The sequence below is a fragment of the Mandrillus leucophaeus genome, unplaced genomic scaffold (genome assembly GCF_000951045.1).
Source record: "Mandrillus leucophaeus isolate KB7577 unplaced genomic scaffold, Mleu.le_1.0 Scaffold196, whole genome shotgun sequence".
Lineage (NCBI taxonomy): Eukaryota > Metazoa > Chordata > Mammalia > Primates > Cercopithecidae > Mandrillus > Mandrillus leucophaeus.
Genome location: NW_012101987.1, coordinates 1705942 through 1722340, shown reverse-complemented (window position 1 = coordinate 1722340; position 16399 = coordinate 1705942). Strand labels below are relative to the sequence as shown.

Below are 16399 nucleotides of genomic sequence, written 5' to 3'. Positions count from 1 at the left end.
ACACTCTCTGCCAGTATGGGCCTTAAAGTAGCTTTGGAAGGGCCTATTGTTTTCCAAGTATTGAATATGTGCTAAGCAAGTATTGAATATGTGCTAAGAACCACCCTTTAAGGTGGTTCACTGTGACATTCGCCACTTCACAGATGCACAAACAGAGGCTTAGAGAGGTTAAATAACTAACTCAAGGCTACATAGCTACAGAATATCAGAGCCAGGTATCAAACCACGGCAGTGAGATTCTATAGCCCAGACTCTTAACCAGATTAGACATTGAAGAAGTAATTGCAAAAGGACTGAATGCAAAAAGTAGTTCAGGACCATTTAACAAGGAGACTCGACTTAGACTGAAAGGATGGTGATGGTGATTCCAATAAAAATGAACATTACCAAGTACTTTAGAAACATAATCTCATGTAATTCTCCCAACCCTACAGATTAAGACATAACCCAGAAGGGTTAAGTAACATTGGTAACATCTATTATCTATTATTTCATACAGCTAGCATTTGAACCCAGGTGTATCTGACTCCACAGCCTGAACTCTGAATTAACAAGTTGCCTTGCCCTTTGTAAAAGCAACTGTGACTTTTACACTCTTTTTATTAAAATCCTTCAGTGCTTCTGTGACTCCCAACCTCCAGGATAAAATCCCAACTGCTTTTCCTGGGTAACCCTCCCATTAGATCCATTCATGCCCCATGGAGCCCCAGCCTTGCTGGGTGCTACCTGCTTCTGCCACACCTTTACTCATACTGTTCTTTTTACCCGGAAGATTGCCCTTCTTGTCCTCCCTCTCTCCTCCCACCTCCAACAGAAGTGCACTCTCACTCCCAATCCTTGCCCATCCAGTTTCCTCAAATGGGAAAAGACCCTAGTAAAATCCTCTTGCTCCCTGAAGCTTTACCCACATCTGCCCAGTGGAAAAGACTCCAAGCTTCCCTAGCAACCTGGCTGACTGTCTATATGACCTGATGGTTCAGATTATCATCTACCTTCCATAGCAGCCTTTTGCTGTATAGTTAGTCTATCATTTTAAATGACACATGTGATCCCTATGAGGGTGTGATTAGCATTTTCTAACCATCTATTTTTGGCTATTGTTATGCCACTCTCTATTTCACCTTCGCCACCACCCTGTGAGGAAGGGGCTTGTAGCTTCACTTTTATAGATGGTAAAATTGGTGGTTCTGAGAAGTACAGTGACTCGTCCAAGATCCATAATTAGTAAGTGGAGGAGTGTAGATTTAAACCTGAGGATTTAAGCTTCCAAATCCTATGTTCTTTCCCCCACCTCACCCACCTTTAATGCTGACTGTGCCTGAGTTCGTTCCAGAATCTAAGTCCTGGCCCTGAGCAGGCACTCAGCAAATGTCAGCTGAAAGTCTGAATGTATAGACTCACTGATAAAGTTTAAATGGGAGCCAGAGTTAAAGCCAGGGAGTGAATAAATAGAAGGTTCAGGGATGGTCCAGGCCCTGGGGATCACTCTAGCTGATGGTGAGATGCCCCAGCCATTAGCTGAGGTTCAGAAAGTTGCCAAGAGCTTCTGGAAAACCCAAGGCTGAGCAGCTGCAGATATATTTGGCTTACATAATCCAGAGGAATGCGCTGGGGAGAAAAGCCAAATAGCAAGGCTTTGCTGGAAAGCAGGGCTGGGGAAGGGGGAGCAGGGATGCACAGGTGTTAATTATTCCTCCCATCTTACCCTTTCCCATGTGAATACAATGCATTCTTCCCTTCCCAAACTCCCACTGGCATCAGAGATGTTCAAGGTCCCTCTGCAGCTGTGACTAAGAGGGGAAGCTGGGGAGGGGCCAGGCTTCCCACCACGTTATTTTTCATCCAGGCAGCCTTGGGAGCCTGAAGTCCCTCCACAGGCTTGGATGTGATCCTTCTAAGCTTTCTTCAAATGGCAACTTGTGGGCTCAGCTGTTTGCTCAGCTGTCTCTGCCCCCTACCTCCTTGTTCAGGGGGCTGCCTGATGGCAGTTTGGCCCAAACCAGTCTGAAGAGAGAGTACTGGGGTAATGTGATGGCTGCATAAGGACTTGGAAGGTCATGTCCATCATGAGATAAGTAAAGGGGGACTTTGAACCCCAGTATTTCTCCCTCTCCATTTAAGATATCGGGGCAGGGAAGAATTTTAAGTATCACCTTGTTCCCCTCCTACATTTTACAATGAAGAAACTGAGTCCTGAAGAAGTAGAGATTTGTCCAAAGTTGGAGTGAATTCATAGAGGAGCCGGAGGATGATCTTAGTCCTTAAATTCTCTATCACATTCTGTGGGTGTTGATTCAAAATAATTCTGTTCAATCTCTTCCCACCTGTGTAACACTAAGGTGGTCATATAAACTCCCTAGGCAAACATGACCTTTAAATTTTTTATGTGTCCCTTATATTTGAGGATATAACTGGATCTACTTCATGAGGTAATAGAATGAAACAAGTAATACCTTGCAAAGTACTTAGAATAGGACCTGGCACTTAGCAACTGTTCTGTTAACATTTCTAATCACTGCAACCATTGGGAGGTTTGAAAAACAGGGTCTATAGGATGCACTGAAATGTGTCCATGCCCCTCCCTGGGAAGCCTGCCATCATCCATTGCCCTTCTCCAGATAAGTGTCAAGGGCTCTAAGATGTAGCTCAAGTAGCACCTCCTGAAGACACCTTCTTCCCATCTCCAGCTTGGGATACTTGTTTGCCTCTCATTAGTGTCTCCACAGCATCTAGGACAATCCCATTATGAATCATTCACACTGAGTTTCATCATTTATCGACTTGGCATGTCCCACCACCACTAAGCTGGAGAAGGCCAGAGATGGTGTTTCATCTGTCTCTCCACCCCAGTATCTGAGCATGCCACAGACAGTATGGTATGTGGTATGCAAATGTTTGTTGATCATAGGAGGAAAAAAAGTTAAAAATGGAGAAGTGGAAGGAAGAAAGGGAAGAAGCAGAACACTATATAAGAATAAAAGACAATGAGATCACCTGGACTCAGGAAGGGGAACATCACACACCGGGGCCTATCATGGGGAGGGGGGAGGGGGGAGGGATTGCATTGGGAGTTATACCTGATGTAAATGACGAGTTGATGGGTGCAGCACACCAACATGGCACAAGTATACATATGTAACAAACCTGCACGTTATGCACATGTACCCTACAACTTAAAGTATAATAATAATAAATAAATTTAAAAAAAAAAGAATAAAAGAATGGTGTTATTAATGCATTTTAACTATCTATCTTCCTTCTTCTAGCCAAGGGAGGCCAACCTCCCTAATATTCTACTTTTTCCTTACCTAGCCTTACCTGCTAAGACCTTATTCTAACCCTAAGGTTTTCTTTATACATATTAAAGCTGTAAACAAACAGTGAGGTAAAGACACAACATTCTCATAATCATAACTACCCTCACAGTTGACAAAATGCTTTTAAGTGAATCAGCCCACTAACACTCTTTGAAGGAGGGAGTATTAGCATGTTTTTAGATTTAAAAAACTCTGAAGCAAAGAAAAAACACTGAAGAAAGCAGATGAACCTGTGTGGAATCCACATCTCCTGGGCCACTGATCAATCCAGTTAATGTCTTTACCATACTACCTTCTTTCCCCTGTGGATTGCTCCACTGCCTCAATTCTACACTATTTTGCAAACCTCAAGCCAATAATTATGGAACAACTAACTCTATAGACTTGAAGTCAGTCTCATCACAGCTCCCACCCAGCGTTCTCTCTTTCCATTCTAAAAGTCAAAGCGGCCTTCTTTTCACAACAACAGAATGGAATTATTAATGAGAGAAAATTGAGTTTGCCTACTCCTTGCAACAACCCTCTGCCCCAGTTTCTGGGAACATATTTTTGGACTCAATCTGCTATCAAAACACAGAAATTAGTCTCCAATTTTGGACGTCAAACTCAGTTATCTCTTTTGTTAGGAAGGAAAATGAGTAACAATTCATTCTGGTTGGAAGCCAAGCTAATATCTTAGCACAGAGTGTCATTAAAAATCCCAGTCCCACTGGCTGTTGTGGTATCTTTAAAAGCTTGAACATGTTCAGCTGCTTCGAATGTTTTTTCTGGGTTTGTTCTCCCTCAAGCCGCTTGTCACTTTAACCTGGGGATCAGTTACTATTTAAGGCAGAAAATGGCTTGAAGCATTTTTTTTTCTTCCATGGTTTTGTGGATTTAGACTTTCCTAATGAAGAGATTTGGAGGAAAAAAAAATCTACTCTAGGTGGTATCCACAGCTCCCAGCCATTGCCGAGCAAGTTGGCCATTAAGTATAAGAAAAAGAAGAAGGGAAAAAAGTTTTCACAGTTTAAAATTATATTACCAATTTCATTACAGATCTCATTTTAATTCTGACTGAAGCCTAGCCTTGCCTTCTCCCTGTACTCTCTCACGTATAGTTATTAAGTCTGGGTTGGAGTTCAAGCTATTCTCCCTGATTTCAGCATATTAATATGGTTTATTGGTATTTCATTGCCACCTCCCCTATGGGGGTTCTGAATCTCAGCTCAATTTATATTTCCCCTCTTTCTGGGCTCCGGGATGAAGCTTGTTTCATTTTGGTGTTAAGGAGGGGTGTGTGAATTTGATTGGAGTTTATTTTTGGGGATGGGAGCAACATCCTTGGGGAGTGAAGTCAATCATAGAAGAAGAGGCAGCCTCAGACCTCCTGCACTGTCATTCTTTTTTATGTATCTTCTTAGGGCAGCTGGGTCCACCTGTTGGTTCTCTCTTACTTCATTTTTTACAGACACAATTTCTTATATGCTTACTGAGTCAGAACCCCTGTTGGGTATCACAATAAGTTAGAACATGAATAAGCTGTGGTCTTTGCCTTTGAAAAAATTTAAGTCTAACCATTGAACTAACTTAAAAGAAAATTCAATGAAAGTTTTTAGGGGGCATCAAGTATGTTTTGGACCTTGTCCAAGGTTCTGAACATAATGTGCAAGACAAATATAATCTCTATCCTTAAGGAATTTGAAACCTAGCAAGAGAGAACAACATCAACTAGATAAATGTACAGTTATACACTGAAATAAGTGTGATACAGAAAAAAAGCAGGGCTCAAAGAGAACGATTCGTAAGGGAGCTAACAGAGGCTGGGAAGTAAAAAAGGAAAGTCTAATACCCTAGGGTAAATGAGAGAAACTGAAGATGTGGGAAGAAGTTTTCAGGCAAAGAAAACAACATGTAAATGTGCAAAGAGCCTGAGGCAGGAGGCAACAGAGAAATTTAAGGAGCCAATATAGGGAGAGGTGTTGTGAGCTAAGACTGGAAAGGCAGGCAGGGGCCTGACCTTGCAAGGATGTAAAGGCCACGATAAGAAGTACAAAAGAAGTACAAAACAAGTACAAAAGAAGACAATAAACAGTTTTATGGAAAGTATGACATGTATGCAATACATGTAAGCAATGTATTGATATTTTTCATTGTAAAAGATGGCTCTGTTTGCATTGTTAAGAAAAGATAGGAGAGAGGCTAGATTTAAAGCAGGAGGCCAGTTCGTAGGACTGTGGCAGTTGTCTCAATGACACTTACATAACAGTAATAGTAATAGGAGGTAGACTGAGGTCATTAGAAAGGCACAAATATAGTTCTAGGTAATGTTCATGAAAGGTGATATTATTTATCTCTGGGGACTCATTGAAGAAGGTTTTCTAGAAGAGGGAACAAAATAAGTTATGCCTTAGAGATGGGTGAGATTGCCGTGTATGTAAATACATGATGGAAAAGAATGTACAAGCAAAGGTATACAGAGAGGCAGATACCAGGTAAGACAGTCTATTTGTCTAAACAGTATCAAGGCTGTGCAAATGTGTTAACAAAAAGACAGAAGCCATATTGTACAGAACTTCCATCCATAAGCATGTTCCACAGTATTCAAAGATCTGCAGTCAACACGGAGCATTTTAAAACAAAGCCTGGGATGATTTCAGAGAGCTGGATGTCCAAGGAACTACTTGTTTTAAATAAAGTGTTTGGCAGTTTGTGGCTAAGGATCCACTTACAATGTGGTGTCATTTTCCCTTCTAAGAATTGAAAATACTCCTTCCATGTATTTAAATCACTGCAAAGTAGTTCTGAAGCCAATTATGGACCTCACTCCTCTCTAACAGCATGAAGCCATGCATTAGCTCATTCTTCTGGGATGGAAGACATCAAGTAGGGATGAGAGCAAATAAATGCAGGCAAGTGTTATTATTCACTATTTTATGCTCAAAACCAGCTACATGTGTGGCATATTAGTGAACCATGCCATCCCAATGTGTGGGCATTTGTCCTTATGATTTCATGGGCTAAGAAGGAATACTCAGATCCCAAATACTTCAGTCATAGGGAACAGAGAAGACTTGGATTTCAACTTAGTTCAACCTAAAACATGATTGTTAACTGCTTAAATTAACCTAAATTAAAAAACATTTTAGCATAAGTATTTTGATGCAACAAGCATATCAATATATAAAATTGTGTGTGTGTGTGTGTGTGTGTGTGTGAATTTAGCTAAGAAACGTATTCAAGAGACAGAGACATCCCTTGTTTTCACCCATTTCTGAGCCTAGGCAAAGAATTGGTGAGACTCTGGGTGAAGTACTAAAGAATAAACAAACATATTCTAAAAGTCCTAAAATAATTAAGTGGTTTTAAAATGTACAGTTTGATAAGATGGCTCCAAAATAAAATATCATGTATTAAAGCCAAAGGCATCTCTTCCCCTCTCTTCTACAGCTTTGTAAAAATGTGGTCATCTATTCTCAGGAGATTTTCTATGATGGGGAACTCATTACCTTGCAATGACCCCCCCTTCCAATATTAAGAAAATATTATTACAACTTCTGACATTTTTATAATTTATTGAACCATTACTAGGTCTTAGGTATTGAGCTAAAAGCTTTATGAGTATTATTTCACTTATTCTTCATAATAACTTTATGAGATAAGTACTGCTATTATCCCCAATTTATAGATAATGTAACTGAAGCTTAAAATGTTTAAGTAACTAGCACAAGTCACACAGTCAACAGCAGAGGAAGACATTTCCAAACTGAGGCTTCATCTTCTCCCATCCCTGACCACACTCATCACCCATATAGCTCTCTAGTTTTCCTTCCTTAGGACTTCCAGAACTAATCTGCTCTCTTCAAAATAAATAATAATTATCCTGGTCTCCTCTCTGGAAGCTTAGAGCATAGAAGAACCTTAGACTGGGAGCTCAGGTAGACTTAAGTTTTCATACCACGTCATCTATGTGTTAATCTCGTAAAACCACCTAGCATCCCTGAGCCCCACTTTTCATGTATGCAAAATGAGGATACTAAATCCAGACTCTCAATTTTGCTGTGAGAATTGAAGGAAGAACCCTATGTAAAGTGCTTTGTATGCTACTCAATAGATAATATACTCAATAATAGTAGGTTTTCTTCCTGTCTAGGTTCCTTCAACTCTTGTTATTGAATGAATGTCTTCCATCCTTTCCTTAAGAGGTCATTAGGTACCTACTGTGCTTTTTGAATATTTTGACTGTCAAATACTCTCACTTGAATAACTTCCAATGTATATCATATCTTGGAACAAAACAGAGAATTCTAGGTGGAATGTTACCTGCCTACACTGGAGTGGAACTATCTCACCTACTTCACCTGGATAGCTTGTTCCTTTAAAAGTAGAATCTTCTATTGACGGACTACATTGGGTGAATATATACTGACCTACATAGGCAACCTCAGTAGATGCATAAACTAACATCTCAGCTAAGATAGGTGTTCAGTATTAACCACTAGCTATTTCTCAATAAGGCTAACTGCATGGCAATTTTGATAAGGTCCAAACCTGTGTGATCAGGGTTAGTATGTTATAAATCTTAAGAATAGATCACCCACATTATATCCAATGCTAATGACAGTTACTGGAGTTACGCTATATGAGGCAGTTCCATTAATAGGGCATTGATAAAGTCAAAGGTGGAGGAAACAAAAGACCTTTATTAAAGATGTTTATAACAATTCCAAGGGGTCTGAAGAAGTGATCACATATATTAGGTGGAAAAAAAGTAACACTTACAGAGTTATTGATGTAGCTCTCAAAGCCTTGATAAGTGACCACCTAGAGGGTTCTTGTAAAGAATATTAATATGTGGGCTCTACCCTCAGAGAATCTGACTCACTGGTTCTAGGAATTATCTCCCCAGATGACCTAAATGCAAATGATTTGTAGTTCACAGCTGGATAAACAATGCTAGCTTAAGTCTGTTTAGATGCAAACATGTTCCATTTCTTCAGTGTGTGCTTAGGAGGGCAAAAAGCCACTGATGGCTTTGAAGAAGCCCAGATAAAAGAAGGGGTGAGATTTGCCAAGGATTTGGATGGGAACTGTGTCAGAACTCTTGCCAGCTGGGCTCTGCATAAGTGCTATGTCATAATGACCTTTTCTTTATAATGGACAGTAAGCATCGAGTATAACTATGCAGTAACACAAGGGGCAGAATTCATTTTCTCCTGGAAGACAGGACCCATTACTCAGCCCCATCCAATGATCCAGCACCATGGACAGCTCAACGTGTAAGGGTGGCTGAGAGCTCTCTCTACTAAGAAGGGCCAGCACCTTGGCAGCTTGGAACTCATGGGGGTGACTGAAAAAGGATGAAAGCTGCCCTGGCTTTGGTCCGTGGGAGACCTGGTCTCAAATGGAGCTTCTTGCACTTGACATGAGCTGCCCTCATCCCGACAGGCCTCATTGAGACTTTGTTTTTAATGTTTTTAAAAACTTTGCCAGTCTTAAGGGGCCGGTATTATGATGTGGGTGAATATATATATGTAAAATATCATAGAATTGTGCACTTTCCATCTCTGTTTGTTACTACATTTATGTTAGGTTGCAACACATTTATAAATATCAATGCTAAGGGATGACATGGGTTCAAGAAAATAGGCACTATTATCACTTTCCCTCTCATCCCCCTAGGTAATACCCTCATATCTCCAGAAATCAGAGCTGGAAACTCCAGTAGTACAATTTATAAAATCAATTTTCTAGACCCTTCTGTATTCCTACAGATGATTTGATTCTACTCCCCTTCACATTCCAGTTTCTGTATCTCCCACAGGTGGATAATAAAGACTACTTTGGAGAGCTTTTGGAGGAATGAGATGAGCAGCGCTGATAGAGTTTCTGCCAAAGGAGGCATTAGGATCATGCTGGGGAAGGTGAGCTTGCTTGGAATTACCAGATAGCTATCCACCTGGCTTCAAATGCTGGATACTCCCAGGATTCCTGCTGAGCCCCAGAGATGGAGGACTTTCAAGTATTAACATCTCCAAGTGGGAAAGTCACTTTTGGCTGGAACAGAGCATATAATGTACTCCCTCTTCCATTCACCTCACTGAGAGTAGCTAAATTCACCTATTTAGTTTTCTATATTTTCTTGGTTCGCCATATTCCAGCTTCTGAAGTCTCTTTCTCTACAAACTGTTTTGATAATAAGAGTAATAACAGCTACCATTTTTTGGGCTATAACAATGTTTTAGACACTCTACTAAGCACTTCATACACATTATAACATTCAATCACATAATAATCCTTATTTTACAGATAGATGAGAAAAATGAGACTCAGGTAGCTAACTTGACTCTTCTATGTTTCATAGTAACTAAGCAACAAAATTTAGATCCAAACCAAAGCCTACTTCACTTGAAAGGATGCATTCCTACCAAGATATTATGGCATGTAAGGGATGGAGATTCCATTATGCCTAGAGACTAAGATACTGTGGACAAGGCCTTCCCAATGCTGTCTTCTAAGCTTGCTCCATCACATCTCCAGGATGTGAACACTCCGTAGTTATTTCTCTTTTTCTTTTGTATTAATTATATTTCCTTATGTTCTGTAAGCTTGGTGCTCTGGCATCTGAGCCTCCTGACTGGGGAGAGCCCTCCCCTCCAGGGATAGTCATATCTTAGAGAAAGCAAAAGACTTGCCCAGGGAGCATCTCTTTCATATGAATATTAACCAATCCAGAACCTACATTCCAGTCATCTCCTCTATACAGCTTGTACACATTGGGAAGGAATATTCTCTTCCTTCATCACCCGAGAGCCAGATACCAGGCAATCAGGAGCAGTTCTGAAACCCTAGAGCCCACTAAAGTGATTCAAATTAGCCAATCTCAAATCTGTCTGCCCTGCTTACACTGCCTCACCCATTTCTTCCTGCAATACCATAAGACAGGCTCTTTCCCATGCTTTACACTTGGTCCCTCTGCCTGCTGGTAGATATGGGTGCTTTCCCACATGGTCTGCATGGTGTGCTGTACATCGTGTATCTGAGATCTGTGAGTATGAAAACTGCTTGTTTCACAACAGTTCTTTCTGCATCTGCAGACAAATCCTGGGTACATTTTAAAACTTCATGGGTACATTTCAAAACATCTTTGATCGCTATGCATCATCTGCCTTAGTTTTCTTTGATTCAGTATCTGTTGTGTGCTTAGAGATCTACTAGAAGGATCCTATAGAACAATGAACAACTCAGTTTTAATTCAGGCAACACTCATCTACTGGACACATATTTGCTGAATATCCATTATGAACCACGTACTGTGCTTATCAATGGGAATATAATATTTCTCCCCAAAGACATAATTCCTGCCCTCACAGAGATTCCAGTCTAGAGGCAGAAACAGACAATTTCACAGGCTATTATAAAATTTTAAGCTTAAGACACTGGGCACACTGAGAAAGGGCACCTTTTAATTCACCACACTTTGGTCTATCCTTCCAAATCATCAAGATGGTTTGTAGCCCTCTTAAGTAATGCCTTGATTTTGCTATTTCCCAACTGTTCGCCATTTCTCAGCCACATGCTATCTGAAAATTTGATGAACATGATAAAAAGCGGGAGTTGTAGTCTTCAGAATACTCCTGTGAGGTAGGTACTACTATTATCCACATTTTATAGATGCAGAGACAGAGGCTCAGAGAGGTGAATTCACTTTGCTATCAAAGAGGCAGACAAGGAGCAAGCATTTGGATTAATGTTTATATTATTCCAAAGCCTGTGCTCTTAGCCATTAAACTGTTTCACCTTGAGCAAGTTATTTTCTCAGGGCTTCCATTTCTACATGTATGAAAATAAATATGTAAAACTTGAACACCTTTAAGTCTTAACATTCTACAATTAATGAGTAGTGACAGCTGAGAGATGAAGGGTAGGGACATGCAATTCTTCCAGCTGCATAATCCATGAAACTATTTGCTTCTGTAAATTTTGTTCCTCCTGCTTTCCTACACCATTCCCTGCCATCTCCCCCACCACATATTTACCTGTCTTATGTGCACATATGACTCATTAAAGATGAGCTGAAGTCTTGTGTGTACATAGGTCTGAAAATCAAATGAACATATGTGAAATAAGAAATATAAGTTCTGAATGTATATGAACTTATTTGCAGTCCCAGTGAAAAACAAGCAGGGGCTTCTGCACTATGGTGAAGTTGGAACAATCAGGATGAATTAATAGGAGTTTGAATGTTTCAGAGAATGGGAGTAAAATTCCACTTTGCTCTGGTCAAAATATACTAAAAGGATGGTGCTAAATTCTGAACACTGAGACTTAAACCATGGAGATAAAATCGAATTTCACTGAAGGAAGACTGGCAAATAGAGGGTAAGGATCTCAAAAACATTCAATACATCTCAAAATGCAAAAATATTTTTAAGAATTAATGGTACTAATATGGTGCTACAAGTCAGAAAGTTTATTGCCTCTACAGAGCACTAACTGGAAGGAGGCACAAGGAAACCTTATGAGGTGCTGGAAATATTCTATGATTTTATCTGTGTAGATTCATATATAATCCTGTTACATGTCCTTATCACAAAAATATAGAGTGAGAAGAAACTTTTAGAGGTGATGGCTATGTTTATGGCATTCCTTATGGTGTTGATTTCATGGGTATTTACTTATCTTCAAACTCATCAAGACGTATACATTTTACTTGAAAAAGTGTAAAATGTATACAATTTTTAAAGTGTAAAAAGTTCTAAAACTGAAAATTTATTAAGTTGCACAGTTGCACAGTTAAGGTATGCCTTCTTTATTATAATTATGCCAAACTTCAATACATCTAAAGACGGTGACGCCATGTGAGAAGCGTTTGAGAAACAGACGCCAACATTTCCTGGAATGTGTAAACTGGGACAACTTTTCTGGAGGGTACTTTAGCAATAAATAGCAACCACCTTAATCAGGGCCTTGGACCATGCTTTGCTAATGACTAAGGTGGCTACAGTGTCTCATTAATTCAATTTAATTGCGTGAAAAGTAAATGGTACAATATAAGATACTTGTAAAGCATATTTACAGGGAAAGAGAATATAAATATTATCCAGGACATTCAGGAAATTCCATTAAAACTCATACAGTCTTTCTTGTCATATGATTTTAATTAGCAAATACTCTTTGGGGGACATTTTTATTTTGAAATGGATCTACAATCAAAAGAACCAGTAGGTTCTCTGAAGTAGCTCAATCTTTCTGCATTCACATTTGAGCTCTTCCTTTATTTTTTAAACTTGATTGTTGCTCATAGGTTAAAAGCAGTCTTTACTAGATAAAGAAAATGTGGTACATACACACCATGGAAAACTATGCAGCCATAAAAAGGAATGAGTTCATGTCCTTTACAGGGACATGGGTGAAACTGGAAACCATCATCCTCAGCAAACTCACACAGGAACAGGAAACCAAACACTACATGTTCTCACTCATAAGTGGAAGTTGAACAATGAGAACACATGGACACAGGGAGGGGAACATCACACACTGGGGCCTGTTAGGGGGTGGCGGGTAAAGGGGACGGAGAGCATTAGGACAAATACCTAATGCATGTGGGGCTTAAAACCTAGATTACAGGTTGATGGGTGCAGCAAATCACCATGGCCCGTGTATACCTATGTAACAAACCTGCACGTTCAGCTCATGTATCCCCGAACTTAAAGTAAAAGAAAAAATAGAAAGAAAAAAAAATTAAAAAGTAAAAGTAGTCCTTAATTCAAATAATCCAGACTCCAAATGATAAGATCCTCTTCCAAGGTATTTAGATGCTCCTTTTTTTTCCCCTATAATACATATTATAATAATTCTAACATTGGGCCATACGTAGAAACATTTGACCAGCCGGGGTGCAAGGTGCTGAGTGGGTGTGGAGCATCTGCAATGCTCGGCTCTTACCATCTGCTATGAAGTGCTCGGGCACATGCAGAGTCACCTTCACAGTGAGTGGACAAGACATCTGGCTGCCACACACCATGGCCAGGATGCAGGAGCTCACAGCAATCAGTGTCAGGGCTGTCTTGTTCACTGGGCTTTTCAGCAAACCTGGTAACACAAACACACACAAAGACACAAAATTCCATGAGGTAAGGAAATGGGAGTGGCATCAATGGGAATTCTATTATTTTCCAGTTGGGAATCTAAAAAAAGAAAAGAAAAGAAAAAAAAATCATGTTTTCTAACCTTTGTGCCTGCTATGACACCTCAGTGGGCCCTCTTTGGGCCTTGGTTTAACACTCTGCAAAATGAGCTTCTTATGATTCCTTTGGGTAAACATAAAAGAAACAGGCTTCCTGAAACTCGTGGCAATTTTTACTCCTCCCTTCCCAATTCGGTTGGTCATTCTTGATTACAATTAGATGATATTAAGCCCTCCATTCTCCTTAGAGGCAAGTGAGAAGATACCTTGCTGTTAAATTCAGTAGAGCCTAGTGAAATAAGCATGGATTTTGGAGTTAGATCATTCTGGGTTCAAATTTGGGCTTTGGCCCTCATTGATTGTGTGATCTCCATTTTCCAAACCTAGTTTCTTACTTTCTTTTTCTTTTTTGTTTGAGGCGGAGTCTCGCTTTGTCACCCAGGCTAGACTGCAGTGGCGCGATCTCGGCTCACTGCAACCTCGGCCACACGGGTTCAAGTGATTCTCCTGCTTCAGCCTCCTGAGTAGCTGGGATTACAGGCACCCAGCACCATGTCCAGTTAATTTTTGTGTTTTTAGTAGAGATGGGGTTTCACCATGTTGGCCAGGCTGGTCTGAAAGTCCTGACCTCAGGTGATCCACCTGCCTCAGCCTCCCAAAGTGCTAGGATTATAGGCATGAGCCACCACGCCTGGCCACCACTTCAGTTTCTTTATATGTAACATGAAGATAATAAATATCTCACGGGGTTCTTGTGACAATTACACAGCATGATTTGTATATAATGCCTGTCATTTAGAAGAGTTTCATGGTTAGAAGCTGATCAGCTCAAATGAATTTCACAAGCCTTTACTGAGCAGCTACCATGTGAGACACATACAGAGCAGAAGAATAATCTCTCCTCTTCAGGAGTTTACAGGCTAGGGGGAAAAGTCTAGCTTATCCAAAGCGAATTAGATTCTAAGACAAATTGTGTTACGACCTAGAAGAGAGGGCAGAGAGTCGGGAGGGTGGCTTTGCCTCTGAAAATTAAAGACAATTTTATGGATATAATAGGAAAAGTAGATTGGATCTGCACAGCTAGAGGACACTGGGCCAACAAAGACATTCTATGGAGGCTGTCTTGAGACCCAGTTTGTTTCTCATTCTTTAGGCTTTGTTCTTCAAGGTTTTGCTTACCAGTTTTAGAGCAATGTCTCCCCAGTTTTTTTTACTGCTAGGCTCTTTTTTTAAGCAAACCTTGTCTCTCATCTCCTGGATATCTTTCTGTGGTTATCCAATTAACATGTCAAATATATTAATAACAGGTTCAAAACAGGGTACATTATATTCTCTTTAAAGCCTCCCCCTCTTGGGATCCTCAGCTTATTGAAAGCATTGCCATTTAGCCTGGCCAGAAACCGAGATGTCACCTTTGAGTTTCTGTCTTCCTCCTTTACAGCATCTGAACAGTTGTGTAGTCCTATTTATTCTATGTCCTTAGCATATTCACCTCATTCCCTTCATCTCTTCTATTGTCTGTTTGCTTGTGGGATAAGGGAGGTGCATGCATATCTGTTCACTGCACTCCCTGCTGAAACCTTTCAAGCTGTTTCACGGTATCTGGTCACAGGATGTGATCCACATTCATTAGACTGGCACCCAAGGCCTTTCATGAAGACTCCCAACACTCATACCTCCTGTGCTCTCTCCCACCTGGTCCAAAGACTAGCAGAGCTGAATTACTGCAGTGTTCCTACCATTAACACTCTTCATCATGTTAACATTAGTGTAGGTGTTGTTCCTTTTGGAAAGAAATCCATTTGTTTCCTTGTCACCACGTCACTCTTTGAGACTCACCACATATAAAGATTTCGTATGCTCTCGGTAGATAAACTACCCATATTCATTGTATTTCCCCTCATACCTTATTCCAAACACTAGAGTCTAGTAAATAGCCAACTCCTTGAAGGCAAGCAGCATCTTTTGCTCACCATTATGTCCCAATGAATAGCACAGTGACTGGCCCATTGCAGAATCTCAGTAAGTGCATGATGACTCCCATAAATGACAGTAACAATGTTAGCAACCAACATAACATAGATGCTGACCAATCAAAAAGCATGCCAGCCAACATCCAGCACTGGCCACACAACAGAACATCGGCTATTGCAACACTGGATTACAACAGAACAAGAACCCTTACAATAGCCCGTTGGGGTATTGCCTGTATGGAAATGTATTTTTCTTAATAAACAGGGACCTGCTTGAGGGAGAAGATCCCACCTTCGTCATCTTTGTGTCTCTTATGCCAAAATCACCACCTGGAACCCAGAAGTTACTTAATTTAAGAATAAGACCCTTGTCTTTTTTCTCAGTCCTAGGACAATACATGGCTTATGGCAGGCACTATCCATGAGATTGTGGTTATTGTAGTTACAGAATAAATGTTAAATAGAAGAGTAAATTAAATTAAATAAAAAGATGATTCCAGTGTCCAAATATGGGGAATCTCTAAAACCTAAAATAACTACAGAGAAAAAGGAACATGCTTTATCTCTTATTTGAGTGCCACAAGAAGCTGTTTCATACATATTTACAATAGATAGTTATAAATATAAATAGATAAAATATTTATAGTATAAATATTTTAGCAACTAAATAGCATAAACAATCTAACATCAACATTATCTACTAAAAAGAATACAGACTAAGGGTTGGCACCTTGCATAGACCTCATCTTAAAAAGTCAACCTATTACCCCAGCCTAATCATTTAGTAAAACCCCTAAAATAACACTTAACAGCAGCACTGGAGTTGTTTTATTTGTTTGTTTGTTTTGAGACAAAGTTTCCCTTTGTTGCCCAGGCTGGAGTGCAGAGGCGCAATCTCAGCTCACTGCAACCTCCGCCTCCTGGGTTCAAGTGATTCTCTT

The 16399-nt window shown here is 40.1% G+C and overlaps 1 protein-coding gene across 1 annotated transcript in view; it reads right to left on the bottom strand.

The window, feature by feature from the left end:
* LOC105538642 (astrotactin-2) overlaps window positions 1–16399 on the bottom strand; it is an 844928-nt gene that overhangs the window by 448408 nt on the left and 380121 nt on the right. Inside the window, exon 6 of the mRNA XM_011978544.1 lies at window positions 13245–13391. Coding sequence (XP_011833934.1) covers window positions 13245–13391 — 147 coding nt within the window. The remainder of the gene's footprint in view (window positions 1–13244; window positions 13392–16399) is intronic.